Source organism: Agrilus planipennis, unplaced genomic scaffold (genome assembly GCF_000699045.2).
Source record: "Agrilus planipennis isolate EAB-ADULT unplaced genomic scaffold, Apla_2.0 scaffold9, whole genome shotgun sequence".
NCBI lineage: Eukaryota > Metazoa > Arthropoda > Insecta > Coleoptera > Buprestidae > Agrilus > Agrilus planipennis.
Genome location: NW_020442467.1, coordinates 3,041,125 through 3,054,276, shown reverse-complemented (window position 1 = coordinate 3,054,276; position 13,152 = coordinate 3,041,125). Strand labels below are relative to the sequence as shown.

Sequence of the window (13,152 nt, the reverse complement as noted above, 5' to 3'; positions counted from 1 at the left end):
TATTTGGGTTGGTACAACGATTTGGAATAAAGATAAATTAAATAAAATAATTCGAAGTGGTCTGTATTATTTTATTCGATTATGGTAACGTGCCTATCACGTTGAAGTTTGCTACGCCGCGATTATCATTTCAGCAAATAGATATCCATATATTTAAATGGACCTTGTTGGAGCATACGTAATCCTATAATATAGCATCGTACTACAGATGGCGTTTACCGCGTCATTTGTGGTATTTGCTAAAGATAAATTAAACGACTTGGATCTATAAGCAAACTGAAGATTATATTTGTCTTCTCACACCCGTTCAGACCGCTGATTATTGCCCTAGCTGAATGAAACAATAGAAGCAAATGCTGACGAGGTAATGATGAAATCCTCTCATCACATTGTTTGACGAAATTAATTAGAGAAGGGAAATGGACTGTTGTACAATGTTCACCATAAGACTAAAATTTTTCAGTCGAAGCTCTTTCTTTTATATAAATAATGGTATCGAGAGAAGATCGAAGTCAATACCAATGGTAATTCATAGGGGAGAAGGTTTATTGAATACGTTAATCAGCAAGCTACCGTTTAAACTTCATCTACCGATTTGATATCAGTATTGAGGACCAGACACGAAATTATCAAAACGTTTACTATGCAGCGATTGCGGAATAAATGCGCTTGATAAAGTTTGTAAAGAATACGACATCATTTACTCTTAAAGTTCTCAATTGTCAGGTCGTCACATGTTTGACACGATTTTATAGGAGGAAGCGGTGGAAACGTGTAAAAGTGAAAGATGAAATGCAGTGAATTAAACGAAAATTTGGAAGAGGATAACAATTAAAAAAAGGGTTTACGAAGTAGAAGAAGAGCGGCGAAGGAGTAACTAAAATAAAACAACGTAAACAAACTTTTCAGAAAGCGATAGTGAATAAAGTTTTCGTTGCAATTAAAAAATATTAATGAAATTAAAGCGCTCATGCCGTTAAAATGGGACGATTGCTACCATTGACTCCTGTTGTCTGTCTAAAATCTTCAATCGATAGAATTAGTAGCAGTGTGGCTAATATCGCTAAAGCAGTTAAGACGATAAAGACTTAGCTTTCGGAAGAACAGGGTGTGACTTCTATTTCTAACCGTACAAATATTTCCATTGTCTCAATTTCTTACTTCCGTGGCGTATTCACGAGATACCCTTTACTGAAATCAACTTTCGTAGCGGACAGAGTTGTTCGTGTCTGTGGTCCTCGCACCACACGTTTTCGTGGTCTTCGCGCCACACGTGTTCTCTGGCCAACGCTAAATAAGCAACAACGTTTCGCCATCTGTTCGAAGTACCTTGGCTCTTGCCAGGGTCTTGACACATATCTCAAGACTATCCCTGGAATTGTGGAGGTTCAAGTAACACCAAATTCCTGGAGCTGAAAGGATGCGTCTTTGCTGAGATGGGTAAGTGTATGTTATAGTAGAAGCAGATTTTGCGACCCACAGCGGAATTTTATACAATGACCGACTATTCAAGTCACGTATTGAAAAGAAACAAGCAAGTGGTATCGGGCATCATAGTGGGGATAAAGACCAGCATCATCAGTAAGTCGGAAACAATACACGGAATGGATGAAAGAGATAAGCTAGAATTAATCCTTGTTCAATTGTGGAAATACTCCCAATGTGTATCTTTTTATCCAATCCCTAGAAAATGTTCCTTCACTGCAGACATTAGCATAGGAACTTGAACTAAATATTATTATTATTATCTGGGATGGAATAACCCATCAACTAAATTGGGACATCTACGCACAGATAAGGGAAGCACCTGGATGACAACGATTTGCGTGACGTAACAGCTTGCATGATGTAGTGAAACTACCCCCACATTCCTATCATACTTTGGAAGTCAAACAAGGTCTGATCTTGCCATCACTCATCCTCACATAACTAGGAAAACCAGTGTAATCCTACTAGAGGATGCAGAGGTCTGTGAATACCGAGCCTTATTAGTAATATGCAAATTCAATACAAGGAAACGAGCGGTAAACAAATCTTCTTATTAGAACTTCATGAAAATAAAGTAAAGTTAATACCTCTAACGCCCCAACGAGCAACTAATAAGCTAGCTGTTACAACCCTGGAATAAACTACAAATGCAATAAAGGGGGCATCTCAAGAGGCCAGGTCAAACAATACGTACTGGAGCATATCACTCGAAAAACAAAACTCGGCAAGAAACAAGGCAAGATGCAAAGCTGATATATCATATATACCGGAAGACTGCAATCTATTATTCGAGGCAGTTATAGAGAGTTTACATGCCACAAGCAAATTACCGAAACGCTGTGCAAGCATTCTGGAGAAGTCAGAAATATAAAAAGTAAGAAGACAAATGCGAAGCTGTTGAAGACCCCTTCTCCACAGTACCTTAACAAAAATGAACGACATGAACAGGGTGTCCCAAACAAGCGCGTTTCCTCGATAACTACTTTATAGTAGAAGATATCAAAAAACGTTTCGTATAAAAGTGGTACCTTATAAGTATCTCCATGTCATAAAATTATTTTCGATTATACATTGTCACATTTTTCCTGGTGGCAACCTAATTTTGTTTTCCCAAAAAGAATGCCCCATTTATTATTGCATTTCTGGATTCCTAAGTTTGTGTAAAAATATTTTATGTCTAAAATGCACTAATTTCCATAAAATATAGGAAGAAATAAATGCATTAATGGCAGTGATGGTAGAAATGACTCAAAAAATTGAAAAAGGTCAAGAAATGAAACTCGGACAAGAAGAAATAAAAGTAGACGTAAAAATTGGATAAGCAGACTTTAAACAGAAAATGGAAGCAGTAAAGGATATATACGAGAATGGAGGAAAAAAAATTACATCAGAATTTAGATGGAAAGGAAAATAGAGACGAAATTCCTAGAATTGGATGCACGAATTGAAGAAATGAGAAAAGAAATTGAAAAGCTACGACTACCTAATAGTGCGAGAAGTGATGAGTCCGGCGCAAGACCATCAAGCATTACACCTCCAACTTTTGATGTACTCTAAGGAATGGCCGACTTTCAACGCGATCTTATATACAGGCTTGTTGTTGGCCGACATAGTAGATGATGTTATCATTATATTGAAGAAGATGGGATCGATCTAAACCTGAGAAATTCTACATGCGCTTCGATGGAAAAGGGATAGTAGTGTCAAATATCGAGTACTACCGAGTTACTCCGAGAGCATTATAGGAGTCAGATTAGACGACGACATCGGCGAATTGGTGGGAGTAGTCGAACCGGACAATCAATACTTGACACATAAAGCATTATCGGCGGAACGTACACTCGTAAGAAGTGGAATATCATTCATACCTGTTAGAATATAGCCAATTAAAAAGATTTCGAACAAAAGATGTGCTAAGGGCAGATTTGGGAGTATTTGAATTAGTAACTGAAATCCACCACAATGATTGGGACACGAAACCGACATTTTGTACAACCTCAACAGAACTGGTGAAAAACGTCAATTATCCATCTCAGCAAGCACCAAGGAAGCAATTAAAAGAACGTCTTGACCGTTTTCAACGTCTTCACCTTCTCAAAGGAAGACTTTCGTAGGACCAACTTAATAAACCACCGCATCTACACTGGAACAGCAAGACCCATCAAACAACTACCTAGAAGAGTTCCTTGAGCGAAGCAAGGGAAGTCAATAACCTTAAAAAGGACATGCATAACCAAAGGTTGATAGAACCATGTCAAAATTCCTGGGCCTTTATAGTGCTGGCACTGACTCCACGAGAGTTTGTAAGGACTACAGGAATCTGAACGATGTAACGCAGAAGGATAGCTACACAGATGATCTAGCTCCCTTGCCCTGACATAAAATACACCCAAGACTGTAATTAAGACCATCGCACTGTAAAGCAAAAGGTTTTGAAAAATCGGGATTGGTGAAAATTGGAGCAGAAGCAAGAAGTGACTTAATTCTCTGAAAACCGTCTTCGGCTTCGGTGGTCTATATGATCGACTGACGGTTCTTTTTACCCTTTAAGAGTTCGGAAATAGGAGTAATAACAGAGGAAAGTTCCGTTATAAACCCTTGATACTAATAAACCATGCCAATAAAAAGTTTGAATTCTGTAAAAGTCGTAGGTCTGGCGTAATTTGCGATGAGAGAAACTTACTCCGTGTTACTTGACAGTATATCCCAAATATTTAAGACTAGGCATACAAACAGTCTTCTTTTAGGGACCACAAAGGCGTAACATTCATAAGAGTCGGGAGATAAAGACCAGAATGCTTTCTTCAAATCGATTGCAGACAAAAACAAAATTACTCATTAATAAGCATACAATCAATTCAAATAATAATATTACAAAACCCGTCAATCTTGGTCCCTAAAAGGGGGATAGTTCCTTGCGTTTATTGGACGACGATTAGCGGTGAGTTCAAAAATTAGGTTGAATTTCACGATGTCTTTGATTTTCTTACATATACCAAGTTAATCGAATATCCAAAAATTCTAAAATATTTTTTAATATCAGCATCAAAGGGTAAAGCGTAGTAAGCTATCAATTCGCTAATGATTTCCTCAGATAATTATTTGGTTTCTTGGAATATATTAAGTAAATGTTCCGAAAACGAAAAGCTTATCGTGCAAAATATTGAGTTGTTCGGAAAGTCATTTCGTTTTTTCCCGACAGAGGATTTAATTGTATTCTTTTGCACCCAACTTCACATTTAAGCCGTATAATTTTTATATGCTTTGAGAGCTCATATAGCAAGGCTTGTGTGTGAAAAATTCCAATTAATTCTACGCAGTAGTTTTTGGTTGGTGCCCTTTTAAATATGGAGAGCGATAAGCAGCATTTTCGACATATCTTACTGTTTTACTACAGGAAGGGTAAAAATGCTGTTCAAGCCAGAAAGAAATTGACTGATGTGTATGGAGAAGGTGTGTTGACAGTACGCCAGTGCCAGAACTGGTTCGCTAAATTTCGATCCGGCAATTTTGTTGTCGAAGATGCACCACATTCGGGAAGGCCGGTTGAAGCTGATAAAGACGCGATAAAGGCATTAGTTGATGTGAACCGGCGAATAACAACACGTGAGATCGGATTGAGGTTAAATTTATCAAATTCAACAGTTTATGACCACTTGAAAGGCCTGGGATTATCCTCGAAGCTCGATGTATGGGTTCCCCATGTTCTCACAGAGAGAAATCTGTGTCGCCGCATTGACGTCTGCGATTCGCTTCTCAAACGTCGCGAAAATGATCCGTTTTTGAAGCGCATCGTCACTGGGGACGAAAAATGGGTTGTATATAACAACGTCAAACGCAAGAGGTCATGGAGCAAAAAAGATGAACCGGCTCAAACTATTTCCAAAGCCGATATTCACCAAAAAAAGGTGATGCTGTCTGTTTGGTGGGATTTTAAAGGAATCGTTTTTTTGAGCTTTTACCGGATAATACAGCGATTAATTCGGAAGTCTACTGTCATCAGCTGGACAAACTGAATGATGCACTTCAACAGAAAAGGTCAGAACTAATCAACAGGAAAGGTGTAGTGTTTCACCAAGACAACGCGAGACCTCACACAAGTTTGGTCACTCGCCAAAAGCTTTTACAGCTTGAATGGGATACAATGCTACACCCACCATATTCTCCAGACCTGGCACCATCGGATTATTATTTGTTCCAAAATTTTTTAGACGGTAAAACCTTCACCTCAAATGAGGAGGTCAAAAACCTCCTCGATCAGTTTTTTGCCAGCAAAGACCAAAAATTTTATGAGCGTGGAATTGTGCTACTACCAGAAAGATGGCAAAGGTGTTGGACCAGAACGGTCAATATATAATTTAATTAAGTATTTGTTTATTATACGAAAACTGTCTTTCATTTCCAACAAAAAAAAAACGAAATGACTTTCCGAACAACCCTATAGTATCAAACCTTTTCAGTTTACAGCCAATTCAGAAAGACTCGTACACATCGTTACAAAAACTGCCAGACAATATATTAAAAATCATCCAATCAGCGAAGTTACCTCCTAAATTGGTAGTGCATCAAAGTGAATGGGAATCACATCAGCAGGTGATTTCACCAATTTACAAAAATTTTAGGTTTGCAATAAGTAACAAAATTGACATTCTATTAGGGGCTAATATTTTCTGGGAACTGTTATCCATTGGATAACATTCCTTAGATAAAAACAAAATTGCATTGCAGAATACTAAATTACGTTGGATTTTGGGGGGTAATCTTCTTTTAAATAAAGATAATAACATTTCACCGAATCTAGTAAGTAGAAGTAAAGGTAAACCTGTAGTTTCGCGAAGCAAAATTCTATGGCCTAATCCATTTTTAGACCCATCTGGTATTCTACAAGTTGGAAGCCGTTTAAGGCTATATCTATCACTATAGAAAAAAGCACCCAATAATTCTACCATCTAAACATTTTGATGACAAATAATGAACACATTCGTTTATTACTGACCAACTTACCAACCCTTGTGGCAAATCAATGATAGAAAAAGTTATTCATTAGTGCATAAGAGCCAAAATTAAGGATAAAAAAGGCCGCGACAGTAAACCTTTGAATGTTTATATCTGACTCTTTCTATATTTTGCTGCTAAAGCAATATATTTAGAATTGGTTTCTCAACTAAACATGGAGGCATTTTTAGCGAGTTTTAGGCGATTTGTGGCTAGGACTGGGACAACGGTACCAATTTTGTAATCGCCAACTCTGGACTTACGAACTTGTACAATTTTATTAAAGTCAAAGAAAATCAAAGGCAGAGAAGAAATCAATTGAATAAGGATAAAGTAAAATGGAATTTCATACCACCTCTCTCTCCTCATTTCGAAGGTCTTTGGGAGACAGGGGGTTAAATCTTCCAAATTACACTTAAAATGAGTAGGTTATAATTCGAATCTAACCTTTGAAGAATTTTATACAATTTTAACTGAAATTGAGGAACTTTGAATTCGCGACCCCTTAGTCCCTTATCTACCGATATTAGCGGCATGTTCGGTTTTCTCAAAGACGAATCGATATTTTTAGAATAACAGTTTTAATAATAAAAAAGTTTTATTCTATTTTTGTAATTTTCCTTGTTTAAATTCTATGTTATTCATAGTTATATTCGGCCATTTGGGTCATTTTACAACCTTCATCTAGTTTTCCGAAATTGAGGTAGTTAAGTAGTTTTAGTCGTCGGTATTTTTCATCTCTATTGTATTATAAATACGTTGTATATTATCAGTAAATAATGTTTACTAGCACATTTATATAAGCGCGATTTACTTTGTCAAAAGTCAGTCAATAGAACTCAGTGAGCAAAAGTCATTCGTTACATTTTCAACCCAGTCAAGACTTTGTACATTTCTTCATTTAATATTTTCATTATATATATTTCTTTGTTCACTTAGTTTAGTTTATTCTGGTTACTTAGTTTTACGATAGTTTTAGTTAGTACTTATTTGTAAATATTCGGTTTTTATATATTAATTAAATTCTTAATATCATTGAGAGTTTATTCATTAAAAACTGCGGTACAACAGTACACCAAAAAACGTAAAAACGACGCTTGCTTCTTCTACATAATTAAATGCGCGCTGTAAATGTAATGAGGTTAGGTGTTAAAAGTAACCACAGTCAAAACAATGCATTCATATTTATAAACGCGCAGATTTCATTTAACATTAAACTTTATTTTCAGGTCACTGGCAACTCAATACTCGTACATTATCCTCCAATATACTTCAACGATGGTCTCGTATCTATGACATTAGGACTGCGTTTTACCCTAAGCAGTGTTCATTTTCAAGGCGGTTTAATGAAAGTAAAATGTATTGCTTCCGTTTCTCCAGTACTGTGGCGTGGTGACCGTGAAAGTATCGTGCAGAGTTTGCCCATCAAAGATATGAGGGAGGCGTTATTGTTAGGTAATTATAACTTTACTTTCAGTAGTAATAAACCTTTTTACTGCAAAAGGAAAGATATTCCGCAGCTTACCGATTTGGTAAGTCAGCTAATGCACGTTTCATTTATATTGTTGCGCATTCTTACTTTTTTTTTAATTTACCTCCATTGGTGTCAGTAGTTTTACGTAGTATGCATTTACAGCAAAACGGGCAACACATTCTTAAAACCTTGTATAACTCCTGTTACTGATAATAATACTAATCTTTAGAGATTAAGTTTAATTTGAATTTAAAAGGTAAGCATTGGGCAAAAAGTTGACACCTGGCACATTAACCTCCAGAAATTGTAAATGTACTTGAACGAAGGAACTTTACTCCAAAATTAAAAAGTAGCTTCGAAACAAATATTAAAAAAGTAAAACGAATCTCCTAAAACCAACAGGAACCTAGTAAATATTTTTTTTAATCACCGATTGTTTGTAATTATTAAGAAATAAATTTGGCGACGTTCGCTAGTTAAATCATTATATTTTGTAGTATTGTTTTTAAAAAGTAGTAATTTTTTTGTTATTGCCAAAAGACCTATCCAAAGTGATCAGTAATTCCGGACAACGTAACGTAATTAGCGGTGTGAATAAAACATTGCTGGCTGCCGCGCCGCGTCAAACGGTTAATGCGGAGAAAATAGCCCTACTTTTAAAAATTTTTCATCGGATTGAGCTTTTTTGTTTTTTTAATCTGGGATAATATAAAAAATTATGAACAATGGTGCAATTAGGCAATGAATACTTTTCGTTCTAATAGCAATATTATGTGCTATTGTTAAATTATTATAGAATATGGATAATTTGTTATTTTTATTGTTTATTTATTTTGTTTTCCGAACAAATATTCATGTTTATAAAACGACAAAGATGAAAGTAGTACGAAAGTTCAACACTGAAAATAAATAATATAATACAATTCATTTTTTTGCCTTACATACGTAGATAACCAGGTATACCATCAAAAATAATATAAAAAATATATATACAGAGATACTTAACTTTTCCCCGCTTACAGCATAGAACAACTCCCATCTGATAACAAAATTCACGAAAATTCTTTAGTAAGCAAGTTATATATTGCGACTTAATACAAAGAAACTATTGTACTACTTATGCAACTGCGTTGCATTCTTAAAATAATGAGATCATTGTATACACAAATTGTTTATTGGATCAATGACATCTATTGTTCTGATAAAATAAAGATGTTAGGTATTTCCTGCAATGCCAGCAGAACACGGTATATAAACACTCTTCTTCTTCTTCTTTCGAATCCGGCCATCTAGGGACCACGGAAAACAACTATTCATGATTTTCTTTTCTCTCTTGCTCTTATCCTCCAGTAGTCCTTCATCCTTTCGCTTTGTTGCTTTCGTCTTTCTTCTGTCCATACACCTCCTGTCTTCTTCTTTAGCTTAGCTTGAAAACCAACAAAGTTTTTAACCTTTGATCTGAATACCTCTCTGTTGTCCACATCCATCCTTGTTATCCCCATTTCCTCCAGGTCAGACTTGACCCCCTTGAACCATGGCATATGCGTTTTTGGGTTTTTATCAAAATAATCAAATAATTGTTTTGTTAGTCTATCATCATTCATTCTGCTCAAGTGTCCATAGAATGTTATTCTCCTCTTCCTCATTGTGTCCGTTATTCTTTCTGTTTTCTCGTATAGTTCCCTGTTACTTTTGAGTTTCCATTTACCATCTTCATAGTTTGGTCCGAGGATTTTTCGAATTACCTTCCTTTCCTTCTTCTCGAGTTCATCTAACTGTTTGGCTGTGTTCATCGCCAGGCATTCAGAAGCGTATAAGCCTTCTGGTTTAATCACAGTGTCGTAATGTTTCAGTTTCGTATTTCGAGAGATGGACTTTTTATTATAGACATTTTTTGTCAAATGGAACGCGGTTTCCATTTTTCTTGTTCTTGCCATGTTGGCTTCTTTATCTAATCCATTCGATTGGATTATTTCTCCAAGGTATTTGAATTTTGCGACTTTCTTTATTTTCCCGTATATAGTTTCAAGGAATTTGGGGCCTTGCTCAACATTTGTCATGTATTCTGTTTTCTCGAAAGATATGAGGAGCCCTGCTCTTTCAGCTGTTTCCTTTAGGATATTAATTTGCTTTACTGCGTCTTCGTAGCTAACAGCCAAGATCGCTAGATCATCTGCAAATGCCAAACAATCGAACTCCAGACCGTCTTTCTTTCTTCCTATCTTGACTTTCTGTATTCCTTCTGTTTCCATTTTTTTCCTCCATTCTCTCATAATTTTTTCAAGTGTACAGTTAAACAGTAGTGGTGATAGTCCATCCCCTTGTCTTACTCCTGTCTTGATTTCGAAGGGTTCTGAAATTTCTCCTAGAAATTTCATTTTTGATTTTGTGTCAGTAAGAGTTTGCTTAGTAATAGCCAATGTCTTCCTGTCAGCGCCAAATTCTTCCAAGGTATTGAAAAGGGTCTCCCTGTCTACGGAATCATATGCCTTCTTAAAATCCACGAATGTTATGTGAATGTCTTGGTTTCTCATTTTTTTATAATTAATTATGAGTTTTAAATTCAGAATTTGTTCAGCACATGATCTGCCTTTCCTGAATCCCCCTTGATACTCTCCCAATTGGTGATCTAGCTGTTTATCCAGCCTGTTTTGTATTGCCTTCGATAGAATTTTATATGTTACTGGAAGCAGTGAGATGCCTCTATAATTATTGACATCCGTTCTGTCCCCCTTTTTGTGTATAGGATGTATTAGGGCTGTTTTCCATTCCTCGGGTATCTTCTCTGTTATCCAGATGTTTTGGATGACACTGTGCAGCTTTTGGACCATCTTTGTATCTACATGTTTCCACATTTCAGCCACAATAGAGTCCTCCCCTGGGGCTTTATCATTTTTTAGGTTTTTTATGATTTGTTGGATCTCTGACAAATCAGGTGGATCTGAGTCCTTGAACACGTATTCTGGTTCAATTTTGTCAAACCTCTCTTTCGGTTCTTCACAGTTTAAGAGCTTATTAAAATATTGTGCTAGTATATTGCATAAACACTCTATTATATATATATTAACACTCCAAAATTACTTCTTCACTTATACAAGTGTATTGGTCCTCAAGACACCTCCTTTGTGAGTCACTTTTCATACTTTGTTTAAATGAAGCTTTTCTGTTTTTAAAAACGGGTTTTTGTTTTAAACAAAAATAACTGGCACTGTGAACAGGATCGGTAACGGCGTCTTTATAGTGGTTTTATCGCGAAAAAGAATTGAAAACGTCGCGAAAGTTCAGTTTCGGTTATACCGATTCGAAGTCTCTGTGGAAGAAATTCCATCTTCGGGAGACTTTTCGTGGAAAGGAACATCTTCAGGAACCTCTGTCGGAAAGGAAATGCGTCGTGTTATCACCTTTCTTTACCTAAGCTTGTAAGTATCTTTTGATTATTCCTTTATTTTTTGCTTGTATGCAACCAAACTGTAAATGTCTCTTTCCGAATCTGATTTCGACATCGAGAATAATATTCGACGTCAAAGTTTTTCTTCACCCAAATATGTACGGTCCCCGAATTTTCTGGTGAACCTTATGGACTTCCAAATTTTATAACCAAGGCAGAACATTATTGTTCTATTCATGGCGACAACGTTCCATCTACCAAAACTGTAGCTTTACTGGATCCGATTGTGATTCGTATTACTGTCAATGCTGCTCGATATATTAGTACAAACATTGTCAACAATTGGTACTCTTGGAAGAAGATAGAAAAATATGGTGACCCCCGTTTTGAACTAATTTTAGAATTATAACTAACACGATGTAATTGGAGTTATTCCTAATATTATGACCAAGTAGAGGAAAAATTAACTAACCTGTTAGACTTTATTCGTTTAAATGATAAAGACAGTTTAATAATAAAATCAAAAATGTATGAAGAGAAAGCTTTAATACTATTTAGAGCCGGAATTGGAGATCCTTGTCGCTCAATGAATACTCAAAGATGCATTTGAAGAATGTCGCGCTCTCGACAATGAAGCATACATGTCACGAGTTTTGAATTACCAAAACCATCATAATGACGTAAAAGCTAATCCCACAATGTTTACAGCTGCAGCTTCTCAATTTACTCGACGTCCTTTCAATCAGCCGTCTGCCTCGCAACCAAGATTTTATCATAATCCTTTGCATCTCTGAAATATTAGCAAATATGGAAGAGCAAATCTATACCGAAACAAAACAGGAATTTGAGTTTGAAGAAAATGTGGAAAACTACGACACTGAAGATAATTATGAACACGAACACGAAAATTTTCAACAGACAACCTCTTCAGATCCGACGACATAGTTGACCTAAATAACGCCGCTAGTATACCAAAATTGCCATTTATTATATTGCCCAACGGTTTAAAAATTTTAATTGACACTGACGCAGAATATTCTATAATTCAACCCTGACATTGCATTTTGTTTTCCTGACAAGTACATTTTTGGACAACCTTTTACAGTAAAATCTGCAACAGTTTCTAGGAGCGAAAAATATAATCTTTATTACCTTTTATTGGAAGGTATAAATATATACAACCCAATTCAACTTAGAATTATGAAGTAGCATGAAAAATTCGATGCACTTATAAGAACCAACGATTTGAAACAATTAGGAGCAAATATATTAGCTACCAAAATAATACAATAACCCTAAACGATCTGGAAATACCATTTCATCTGCATAATAACCAACGATTTTTCCAACTAATCGAAATTCAGCTGAAAAATTGTAAAATGCATTTACCAGTCGATACTAACCAGAACAGGTATTTTTAGAAGAAATCCCAGAATTAAATACTCCTTCCGCTCTTGTAGAAGTGCAAAACGGATTTGCAACTATTCCAAGCACATCCGAAGAATCATTCATATTTGAACACCGTGTAGAAGTTACCCCTATGGATGAACTAGAAGAACTTGATTACACTTTCGTGAAGCAATATATTAGCATCGAAAATCTTTTAAGAAAGGATCATTTAAACATAGAAGAAAAGTGTAAATTATTGGAATTAACAAATAAGTTAAATTTACTAATCAAGTTAAACATAACATCAGAAAAAAGAATGATGAACCTGTTTAAGTTCGGCCTTATCGTCATCCTCAGAATTTGAAGAAACAAATACAATAACAAATTCAAAAGTTCTTGAGGGATGGAAGTATAAGAC

At 35.8% G+C, this 13,152-nt stretch overlaps 1 protein-coding gene across 1 annotated transcript in view; it reads left to right on the top strand.

The window, feature by feature from the left end:
• LOC108735520 overlaps positions 1-13,152 on the top strand; it is a 198,478-nt gene that overhangs the window by 150,761 nt on the left and 34,565 nt on the right. Inside the window, exon 5 of the mRNA XM_025981239.1 lies at positions 7,713-7,938. Coding sequence (XP_025837024.1) covers positions 7,713-7,938 — 226 coding nt within the window. The remainder of the gene's footprint in view (positions 1-7,712; positions 7,939-13,152) is intronic.